Below are 11,621 nucleotides of genomic sequence, written 5' to 3'. Positions count from 1 at the left end.
AGATTAAATGACTTGCTAAGATGGAGATTTTTTGCAGTGTAATAGGTATACATTACCTCCCAGGTGATGACCAGAGTGTCTGGGTCTATGGACTCACTCCTGACATCTTCAGGGTTATTGTCTGGAGCTGTGAAAAAAAAAAAGACATCAACAGACATCAGCTGAGAACCAAGTTCAGTGAAAACAGTACACTGAAAAAAACGAATCAATATTCACACACATAACAACGGGCCGTGGCTCTAACCTTCGGCAGGTGTGTTGTGGAGTTCAGAGGGCTTGCTGGGGTCACTAGTGCCCACGTCATTGACAGCAATGATCCGGAAACGGTAGGACATGTAGGGCTGCAGTGGGAGGCTAGCACTCTCCTTGTTTCCTCCTACTCTCTTCAGCGCTTCCCAACCCCTCTCCTTTGAACCTTGGTCCTCAAACTCAACCACATATTCTGAAGAGAGAGAGAGACAGGGAGTGAATGAGAGAGAGAGAGAGAGAGAGAGAGAGAGAGAGAGGAAGTAAATATCGGTGGAGCGATAGAGACATGAATAAACACTTAGCGGAGATGAAGTCTTATTGAGACACTTTCAGCCGTACAAAAGTCTGCTGCTGCGGAACAAATAATACTGTCAATGTAATGAAAATAGAGCAGCCTTTCATTTTGCCAGAGGGAGATAAATGATATGGGTTTGCTGCTCTGAGTATTGGAGTCAGACAAGATGAAAAGCTTTGTGTTTGCATATCTTCACTTAGGAGCACTACTGAGAAAATCATCACCACTGCTAGAGAAACTGTGAAATTCCATTTCCCTCGAAAACACAAATAAATATAGTGTAAAACTTTGCAGTGAGTGCTTTTATTGCAATAAAGTATCCACATAAGATTATGTTTAATCATTCCAATATGTACTAGAACCAAAACAGGGAAAAATGGGACAGAAGACAAATCCAAACTAACATGTTTTTATGGCTGTGTGAGTGTTGCTGCATGTGCACGTGTATGTGCATATATGTGTGTGTGTGTGTGTGTGTGTGTGTGTTATACCTAGCACAGGGCTGTTGTGGTCATCTCCAGGGGTCCAGGTGAGGGTCACCGCACGGCGCTTAGGATCAGTGATCTGGAGGAGGACAGGGGGGTCCGGACGATCTGAGGGGGACAACAGTTTCTGGTTAACACATTATCACAAACACCTTTCTTTTTTCTTTGCGATATTATGTGCATACTTCAGGCACACTACATGTCCAAGAGTGGGACCACCATTACAAATACACATTTCACAGCCAAGCTTTGTTCAAACCCACAGAACTGTATTTAAAATTCTAGTCAAGATCCCAAGGTTTCCAAAGATACCAAATATGTCATGCTGAATTACAGGGACGTGTGTAAAATGGTGCACAAACATCGTATTTTTTTCCATTTGATGTAATGGTGCAGCCATAAAAAAAATGGTGCCTTGGGTTTGAATAATTCACTCAATATAAGCGTGCTAAAGCTTCAGTGAAGCGTTGGAACGAGCAGATACAGAATATGCATTTGACTTTGACTTTGAAGCTACTTAAGAGGAAATTTAAGGGGAAACTCAGGGTGCAAGGGGCTAATTTTGAAAAAAAATTACTGAACATGTATGCTGCATATATTGCGCAGTACTGTTGTATAGTCAGTCTCAGACGCAAGATATTGATAATGACATGGTTTGGGTTCTTACCAACTAAAGTGATGGAGCCGCTGGCTTCAGCCATGTCCAGCTTAGTGATGACCTCACAGATGTACACACCTTCATCCTTGGGTTCAACATTGGCCACGATCAGGTCTGGCCCGTCAAATGTGTATCTGAAGCAAGCAGGAGGAAGAGTAACGGTCATCATCGTTATCCTCATCTTCCTCCTCTTCTTCATCAGGATCATCATCACCCCCCCACCCCCCTTTCATCAACATTGCTGAAGCATGAAACAAAACAAATGACAAAAAACATTCAGCCATGATCACCCCTCCTCCCCTTCTCTAATGTATCGAGTCTTACTTGTCTTCACTGTAGGACTGAAAGAGCTTCTGCCCACTCCTCCTCCACTGGATGAGTGGAGGGGTGAGTCTGGGGTCGACCTGGGCCAGGCAGGTGAAGATCGCAGTGTTTCCAGGCTGCACCCTCAGAGCCTGGGGAGGCGACAGGATCACTGTCCTGTCTGGAGCAGAAGGCAGGGAGACACACAGTCAGGAGGCCAGCTTCATGAGGTGCAAATAAGATCAGTTGCTCAGGGACGCAGTGTGTGTGAGTGAGAGTGTGTGTGTGTGTGTGTGTGTGTGTGTGTGTGTGTGTGTGTTCGTGTGTGTGTGCGTGTGTGAGAGAGAGAGAGAGAGAGAGAGTGTGTGTATGTGTGTCTCACTCACCGAGCACTTCCAGCTCTGCGCTGATGGACAAGTTGGTGTTCTGTACGGAGCAGGTGTAGAGACCCTCGTCGTCGTGGGTGACATTAGAGATCTGGAGCGCCCCGTTGGTGAGCGGGTTAACTCTGGGATCACTCAGTACAGAGGAGGCGTTGTCACCCTCCCTGGGACACACACACACACACACAACCACATGAACACACATTACAATCATTGCATACACAGTAAGAGATTAACTTTTTCATGTCCTGGCCACAGTGGCTGGTGGATTTCAACATTCAACAAACGCTCTGACTACTTTACCAGTCAAAATGATTTTTAGAACAGAAAAGAGCCTAATTGGATACCTGCCACACTGACTGGTAGAGCAGACAAAATTACCAGTCACAGCCCAGATGTACCAGCATTTGGCTGGTGGCTAATGTTAATTTGCCTCACCATTTGCATATGAAGAACAACCTACGCCATAATATCACCTCTCTGAAATATGATAACACGAAATCCTCCAGACAACGAACTAGAATAGAATAGAATAGAATAGAATAGAATAGAGGTTGTGCCTCACCATCTGACTTTAGGTTTAGGAGAGCCAAAGGTCTCACAGTCCAGTATAGCCTTCTGGCCCTCTGTGACTGTGTATGTACTCCCATTCTCGGTCATGATTTGGGGAGGCAGCTCTGAAACAACACACAGGGAGATGAAACACACACACACACACAAAAGCACACACGCACAAGCACATCACATACTTCTATTCAGAGTTACATATGCACAAAAGAAAAATGCTCACCGATGACATAGACGTTGGTGTTAGTGAGGATGGTTCCATGCTTGTTGGAGGCCCGACACTGGTAGATGGCAGTGTCTTGAAAATTTACATCCTTCAGGATCAGAGATCCACTTGCTGTCAGACTACGCCTGGAGTCATGGTCAATTGCTGTTAACACACACACACATACACACAGTCAGCACATGCACAGTGTTGAGGGTTGCGTGGTGAGATGTGTATGCGTAGGCAGGTGTGTGTTCGGACCTGAGAGGGGGATGCCGTTGATGCTCCAGCTGATGGTGGGAGAGGGGATGCCGTCAGCCTGACAGTCCAGTCTGACGGTCTCTCCTGGGGCGTATAACTGACTGACTGGCTCCTTGGTCCAGTAGGGAGCCGCTAGTAGGGACACAATACATACACCATGTATAAGCAATGTCTATTACAAGCATGCATTACACAGTACCAAAGCTTTACACAAGACAATCTAAGACTGAACAGATTAAAATTATGTCATGGTGAGTAATTCAAGTAACGGATGGTGAGTGATTGTGTGTGTATATGTATGTGTTTATTGTTTATTGTTCATTTATTTGGACAATACAACAACTACTCTTCCTGGGACCCACATATAGAAATACAAAATACCATTTCAACAGCCCTCTCCCTCCCCTCCCATTAAAACAAATGTAAACATTACAGAACATCTGAATCGAGACAATAATAACACCATCAGTAGTAGATCGAGTAGGTGACTTGTGCAAGTGTATGACTCAGTCCAATTACATTCACCCACATTCACCAGTGGCTCACTATTACAATACGGAGTGTTTGATCATGTTTACCCATAATACATCCATGACAACTAATACTATTAGCTACCATGTTCACAAATAAAAAAGAGAAAAAAAGATACAGGATAGTTCATTTACAGCCCTTCTTTCTAAGAATAACCTCTTTAGTTGCTTTTTAAAACTTGCTTTACTAGATGCTTGACTTATGAAATATGGTAGGCTGTTTCAATGAAATATGAGGGGGTTCATTGCATTCATTGGTTCTGGGTTGCAGAATTGTAACAGGACCTCTGCTCATCTGTCTGGTTGAGTGATTATGTCTACTCTACATGAAATGTATTTTTGAGTGTGTATGTGTGTGTGTGTGTGTGTGTGTGTGTGTGTGTGTGTGTGTGTGACATACCTTCCACAGTCACAGTGTAAGTGTGTGTGGTCGTGCCCTGTGAGTTCTCAGCCACACACTGGTACTCTCCTGCGTCGCTCTCAGAGATGTTACTGAGCTTCAGGCGGCGGTCAGACATAGCTTTGGTGGTTCGAGACTCGGACAGCTCGCCGTCCATCCTCAGCCAGGACACGGAGGGAGTGGGACTGATGGGGAGGGTGAGGAGGGAGGAAGGAGGGAGGGATGAAGAGGAAGGACGGGAGGGAAGGAGCAGAGGGAGGAAGGAATAGAAGGAGGTGAGAAAGAGGAAAACGGAAGTGCGAGAGGGAAGGGCAAAGGTGGGAGAAAATGGGCACAAAAGGAAGCAGGTAGGGAGAGAGAAGAAAAGACATCCAGAGAGGAAAAGGGGAGGGGCAGATGAAAAGGTGGGCAGTAAGCAGCAGAGATGGCAGGAGAGGAGAGAAGGTCAGACAGAAAGATAATGGAACGGACAGGGAGAGTAGGGAGGCAGGAGGAGGGGAGAAAGAAAGATGAGAGGCAGGTAAGATTGATTAAAAGGCATATAGGTTTGCTGATTGATGGGGGGCAGAAACATGCACACATACACACTCACACGCACATACACACACACACACTCACAGGCCTTGGACGATGCACTCAAGCTCCAGGGTCTGGCCCCTGAGGGTATGGTAAGTGCTGTGGAGTCCAGAAGGTCTCATCATGTGGGGCCTCCTGTTCCGCACTACAGAGTTAGCTGGAGACAGAGAGAGACAGAGAAGGAGAGAGAGGGAGACAGAGAAAGAGAGAGAGGGAGAGAGAGAGAGAGAGAGAAAGGGAGAGAGAGTGAGGTTCATACATATGTATGGGTAATTTCCAGATTGCCCCTAGATGTATGTCTATAGTGTTGCTGACACAGCAGTCACTTTAGAGAGTCTGGCACGGACCCACACATGCATGCTGGGAAATCATGTGGAGATGACTTTACCTTTCTCATCTAACAGCACATCATCATACACATTTCCAACACACACACCCACAGGCACGCACACACACACACACACACACACAGACGTCTCATGTTAACATGTGTTTGTCTTTCTGACCTCTAGTTGGGCCACAGATGTTGCTAGCCCTGTCTCAGTGTGAGCTGCATCTCATTACCACTGGGCTGAGGAGGTGAGAGCCCCCCCCCCCCCCCCCCACTGGCTCTGGGACTGTCTACTGGACACTGACACTGCTTTGGTCAGCACAACATGCCGACACATGGGGGTGAGTTGACTTTGGTTATCTAGGTCTAGATTTACTTGAGTTTGATCTGTGCTCAGTTTTAATGGAAGGAAATGGTATAGGGTTCCTTTACTGTTGGATAGCTTGGCATAGAGCCCAGTTTCCCACAACCTTTTCAGTCACTAAGATCATCATGGTCCATTGACTTAAAATGGAACAAAGGTAATCTTAGCCTAAAGAAGCATTTCAGAAACCCAGTTCAGTTCAGTCCAGTTCAGTTCAGTTCAGTTCAGTTCAGTTCAGTTCAGTTCAGTTCAGTTCAGTTCAGTTCAGTTTAGTTGATCAGAGCTCCGGTGTGAAACTCACAGGTGGTGACAGTAAGTTGGATAGGCTCCTTGGTCAGGATGGTGCGTGTTGCCAGGTACTGGACATTGCAGGTGTAGTCCACCCTGTTGTCCTCGGCTGTTAAATGGGCAAAGTACAGGTTGCCATCCTTCCCCAGCATCACCCGCTCACTTAACTGGATGTGGTGTAGCCCTGCAGAGAGAGAGAGCGAGAGGGAGAATGATAACAGAGAAAGGGAGGGGAAAAAAAGAGAAGAAGGGAGAGAGACAGGAGAGGAGCTTAGCGACAGAGTGAAATAATGAGGGAAAGTAGAAAAGGGAGGAAGAGAGATAGGATAGAACGAGAGAAATGGGAAAAATGCAGATAAAGAGAAGAGAGAGATTAGGGGCAAGAACAGATCCTGCTCAGCTCACAAAGGTGCTGAAGACATATTTTATAAAATTAAGGGATAGACATAAATTGAAGAATATCCTGGAGACAGTCTGATGACAGACTGACACAGAAAGGGGGAAGATGATATAGTTTCATAAATAAACATCAACTACCAGGCCATGACATGATAGAAGTGGATAATAAAAGGTCTAAGTTGCAGATTTATTGAGGCGAGTGGAGGGATGGAACTGAAGGAGAGATGGATGGATAATGGTACTCACTCCAGTCCATCCAGTGAATGATAGGCTCCATGGAGCTCGGTGGGGGGTTGCACTTCAGGTTCATGCTTTCTCCCTCGGCCGCCTTCTTTTTCACCGGCTGCTCTTTCTGCAGGGACGGGGGGACTGGGGAGGGGCAGACGAGGAAAAATTATACACCCATAAGTCTGTGTACACACATACACACGCACACACACACACCTGTCCATATACACATTTATGTAAAGGTCACCTGATGCATTCCAGATCACCAGTCAACATGTAAGTACATAAGCATGTGCAAGCAAACACAACGCCTGCTGCAGTGGATAAGAAACGGGAGCCGAGGCATTATTTATAGATCCCCATTTGAGGAACTTTAAGGATTTGATGAGAGGCATCAAGTTGCCTGTTGTCTTGCAGAAGTGGAATGATGTGCTTTGTGAGTCGTGTGTGTTTGCTCCCCCCCCACCCACACCCCACCCTTCCCCTCCTCCCATTGTTGATAACCCCACAGGAGCCGTTGTCTTGTCGCTAGCTACTGAAGAGTGCTTCGCATGACATCAACTCAAGAGCGTTTCTGGGGAAACCGTTGTCAGGGAAACTGTGAAGGAAGGAGGTCGACTGGGAGAGAGCCAGTCACACAGGTGGATGGATATACGTAGGTGCTCTTTACTTTTGCCCAGGGGCCTGTGTGTGCGCGTGTGTGTGTGTGTGTGTGTGTGTGTGTGCGTGATGTGTATGAGAGTATGCCTCGTGAGATGCTGATTACCATGTTATTGCATATAATTATGTTCTAGGTGGCGGTACTCTGAGCCTTCGGTGTGAGGCTCCATCTGCGAACAAATGAGCTCTTTATAAAGCAGAGCAGGAACAGGTTTATACTCTGCCTCTGTTCATGGCCTTGTGAACAGCTCTGTTACTGCTGATAAAACCACCAACAGCTCAGCTCACTTCCCTGCCTTACTAAACTGGACCTCGAAGGCATTTATCAGGAGCGTTGAAGACACCTAAACTGGCGTCTATACAAAGAAATGCAACTGCTTTAATTTAAGTGATATGGTTTGTTTGAAAGTATATCAGAGGATGTTTGCTTTGTTTGATACTATTTCAAAGGGTACGTTTCCTCTTTCAAGGCTAAAGCTGAATGATTACAGAAGAGCAATACTCATTGAGCATGACTGAACCATCACTACTGAAATTGATTATTTCAGTAATCAACCATTTTCAAAATTTGATCACTCTGGGTCTCAGTATCTGGTCATTGAGGATCAGCGGTTGGCCAGTCAGTAGTCAGTGTTTACTTACGGTCGGTGTTGAGTATGGCCTCGCTGGAGACGGCTGTCCCCACCTCGTTGGATGCGTAGCAGATGTATTTTCCCTGGAACTTCTTCAGAGTTTCCATACTGCTACTGACTGTATAGAATGCGAACGAGCCAGAGCGCTCAGACACCTTCAGCTCTGGGTCAGTGCCCGGGTCAAACTCCTCCCCATCCTTTGTCCAGCGGAAACTTGACCAGAGACAAAAAAAAAAACAAATCAGTAAGAATAATGATTGTTCATTTAAAATATCAAAGTCACATGATCATTTCCTCTTCTTTGAAAGCAGTTTGAAGACACGCATGGGACGTCCTTACATCTCGTTTAAGATGAGGAAACGAGTGAACTGCAGCAAAAATTTGGATGGGAGTCTTATGGAGGCTTATGCAGTGTAATTGTGATATTAATCTTTTCCTTGGCAATCGGAGCAGTTCCACTTCAGAGCGGCTAAGACATTCTGAAAAGATCACTCGAGGGCTTAATGACATTTATCCTTTGTTGAAATGAAAACTCTCACTGGAAGAAGCCGTGCTTTCATGTAATACTAATATGCAGATGTCAGCTGCACAAGGAGAGGTAAGGTCACAGATCTCAGCTATATAAAAGGAAAACTGGTGGCAAATGCAACATCTTCAAACCAGACTCTGACAAGCCATGATTTGTATGCGTTTGTGTGTGTGTGTGTGTGTGTGTGGGTGGGTGTGTGTGTGTGTGGGTGTGTGTGTGTGTGCTTGATATGTGCTAACTAACATGGGTGGAGGGTTGGCGGATGCTTCACAGCTCATGACGAGGTCTTCAACACTGAAGACAGTGACAGACTCCGGCTGGGTGGTGATCACTGGAGGCTTCTTGACTGCAAGGAGCAGACACACACCAAGTTAGCGCTGTCACAACATCAGTCAGATAAGGAGACGTACACACACACACACACACACACACACACACACACACACACACATGCATGCAAATATAAACACAGTCATGTCCTGCTGCAGTCATGTGACCTGCTTTAATTTTTGCATGCTGCTGTAATAACTCCCGCTGTGACACACATACATACACATATTACCCCAATGTAACACACATCCCTATAGCCACTGGTAATGGCTAGGCAGACAGTATAGAATAACCAGAGACACCACTCATTTTCATAGTTTAACAGCTGCCGATAAATATATTCAGTCAATATCACTTAAAAAGACTCCCCAGAGAAAGAGATGAAATGTAGGCTGAGGAAAAGAGTGAGAGGAAGAGAGCAGTGAGAGAAAATGGGTTGAGATGAGAGGAAATTGATACAGCATAATGTAAGAGGGAGAGTTCATGTAAAAGAGATATATGGCACAGAGCTCCCAGTGAGACCGAGAGACGGAGAGACGAAGAGAGAGAGAAAGAGAGAGAGAGAGAGAGGGAGGAAAGCCTTGGGGAAATGAAGCAGGGATTTTGAAGGAGAAAAGTAATGACCACCAGAAGAGGTTTCTCTTTCTCCGTCACCGTCGTCCATAACAGCCATAAAGCAAAGACTCTATAACAGACACATAAAAACCAACATGGTGGTGTGTGTGGTATGAATATAGCACAGATCCCACATGTTTGATTCTCCCGCGTGCTTTATGGCCCGTGTCAGATTTTTATGTTCTGGTTTCAACACTTGCGCGGTCAGAAATGTATATGCTTTTTTTTTCCAATTAGCTTCAGCAATGTAAAGTACATTCCCTCATACACGTATAGTCCCTCTGTAGTGGAATAGAGGTCACAGCCTGGTACTTGTTGGTAGAGTTCTTAATTTGACTCTAAGGGAAAGAGACAGAGCTGGAGTCAGAGATGAATTTACATTATGTAGGTAAATGGGTAAAGGAGGGCAGTAGATGCGGGGTGGAGGGGGAGGGGGGGACTGCGGTAGATGAGAGGAAGGGGATGGAGACGGAGAGCTGAGCAGACAGGGGAGACGAATGAGAGTGCAGGAGAGAGAGAGAGGGAATAAAGAGCAACAGAGAAAGGGAGATAGAGATAGAGAGAAGAAAAACAAACGAGGGGCGGATTCAGAGAGATTCAGACAGAGAGGAATAGGGGGAACGAGGGAATTTAATGAAAGAATTCCCAGCAATAGAGAAAATAAGCCCATTTCCTCAGCTGATCAAATTGAAGTTTTGGGCTGCAGGCGCCGCTCTGTTATTGGCAGAGGAGGAGGAGAGGAGCCGGTGCTTAGTGCTTTGACTCCTCTTTATTTCCCCCCGTCTTTGATCTGACAGCCCTGCTGCCTCCTTACAGACAGCAGCTCCTCACACTTCCTCCTCCTCGCTCCTGCAGGGATCTCACCTAGTGGGAGCCAATGAGGCTAAACACACACCCACACACACACACACACACACGCATAAAAACATAGACTCACACACACAAACAGGTGCACACGCATGCTCACTTATAACACATACTCACACACATGCGGATGCACACTTCCTACACAGACGCTACAATACACACATTGAAACAGGCGCATAAACACTCTTTCACACAAGCATAACACTGCGCAATGCACACGAATGCCAGATTCATTAAAGTGCAGCACAGTGCGAGAGGATTTTTATTGTGTTGCTGGCTCCAGAATAATCCTTGGCATAACGAAAGTGTTTACAATAGCCAGGCTTTGCCAGCACCTGCATTAAGATAGACAGACGTCAATAAAGTTAAAAGCACTTACGATCACTTATGTGGTCTGTTATTCCATAGTGGTGGCAGGCAAGAAAACAATGAGGGAAAAATATCTTAGTTACAGTAAACAAGGAGAAAGAATACGAGAAAGGGAAAGACAGATAGATAGATAGATAAATAGATAGATAGATAGATAGATAGATAGATAGATAGATAGATAGATAGATAGATAGTTCATTGATAATTGAACAACGATTATGGTGTGTGGACCATAAAGCAGTGTAATGTCTCCTGTAATGGAGCATGGCTTTTAACCCCTGCCTCCCTGACACTCATTCTAACGCAGCTCCTCTATTGATCCTGATCTTTGTCTCAGTGACTCTCATTGACATGGCAGAGGCTCACTAATTGAAAGGCAGGAGACACCTTGACCTTTACATCTTTGACCTGCTCCTCCTTCCTCCTTCCCTTCCTCCACCTCTCCCTTCTCACCTCCATGTCACCTCGCCCCTCTGGGAATTAGATTGGGTGTTTTACTGCATTTCATCAGCATTTAGACAACATGTGTGTGTGTGTGTGTGTGTGTGTGCACGCATTTGCATCGTTGTACACACACATGTGCAATCTGTGTGGGTGGTGAAGGACTGTGACTCATTGCGACTCGCCTTAGATAAAGAGCAAACAACAAAAGCAGCAGTGGAAACAATATTCTCTCTCTATCTCGGCTCTGTGGGCAGGCCAGCAGCAACAGCAGAGAAGATGAAGATCAATTTCCCTGCAGGGCCACAGACTCAGCTGTATTTCTAATGCCCACATATTGCACTGAGGGGGAGGAAGAAATGAGAAAGAGGGAGAAAAAATCTCACTGGATTTCCCTCGTATAACGCAATTGTTGATTAAATTACTCCCCAATCAGATACCGGTTCGCACCAAGGAAACCAGATCGATGATGTGCCTAATCAATGCTCTATGAGGGGATCAATTACAAAGTAATTAGACACAGCACAGACTCGAACGAGAGCTCACCGAAGAAAGCTCGGTTACTGTAGTCTGTCGTACTTAATGGTGCAATCCGGCCCTGCAATATTGAGGTTATTGAAACAGAAACGTTCATTCTGCTCATTTGCACTAATTAA

At 45.6% G+C, this 11,621-nt stretch overlaps 1 protein-coding gene across 1 annotated transcript in view; it reads right to left on the bottom strand.

Moving 5' to 3' along the window:
* The window catches only part of l1cama (L1 cell adhesion molecule, paralog a), a 46,697-nt gene that overhangs the window by 9,129 nt on the left and 25,947 nt on the right, over window positions 1-11,621 (bottom strand). The window contains exons 3-18 of the mRNA XM_071524861.1: window positions 10,535-10,549; window positions 8,587-8,689; window positions 7,825-8,027; window positions 6,541-6,663; window positions 5,909-6,079; window positions 4,955-5,069; window positions 4,337-4,521; window positions 3,407-3,538; window positions 3,164-3,310; window positions 2,939-3,050; window positions 2,377-2,537; window positions 2,012-2,171; window positions 1,697-1,821; window positions 1,036-1,137; window positions 245-442; window positions 57-127 (exon numbers count right to left, since the gene is read on the bottom strand). Of these exons, the coding sequence (XP_071380962.1) occupies window positions 57-127; window positions 245-442; window positions 1,036-1,137; window positions 1,697-1,821; window positions 2,012-2,171; window positions 2,377-2,537; window positions 2,939-3,050; window positions 3,164-3,310; window positions 3,407-3,538; window positions 4,337-4,521; window positions 4,955-5,069; window positions 5,909-6,079; window positions 6,541-6,663; window positions 7,825-8,027; window positions 8,587-8,689; window positions 10,535-10,549 (2,123 nt within the window). The remainder of the gene's footprint in view (window positions 1-56; window positions 128-244; window positions 443-1,035; window positions 1,138-1,696; window positions 1,822-2,011; window positions 2,172-2,376; window positions 2,538-2,938; window positions 3,051-3,163; window positions 3,311-3,406; window positions 3,539-4,336; window positions 4,522-4,954; window positions 5,070-5,908; window positions 6,080-6,540; window positions 6,664-7,824; window positions 8,028-8,586; window positions 8,690-10,534; window positions 10,550-11,621) is intronic.

Source organism: Centroberyx affinis, unplaced genomic scaffold (genome assembly GCF_046629955.1).
Source record: "Centroberyx affinis isolate AG114_WGS23_722 - 3 ecotype Tasmania unplaced genomic scaffold, CSIRO-AGI_Caff_v1 ptg001245l_1, whole genome shotgun sequence".
In the NCBI taxonomy this organism is placed as follows: domain Eukaryota; kingdom Metazoa; phylum Chordata; class Actinopteri; order Beryciformes; family Berycidae; genus Centroberyx; species Centroberyx affinis.
This window is presented reverse-complemented; position numbering and strand designations above follow the sequence as displayed.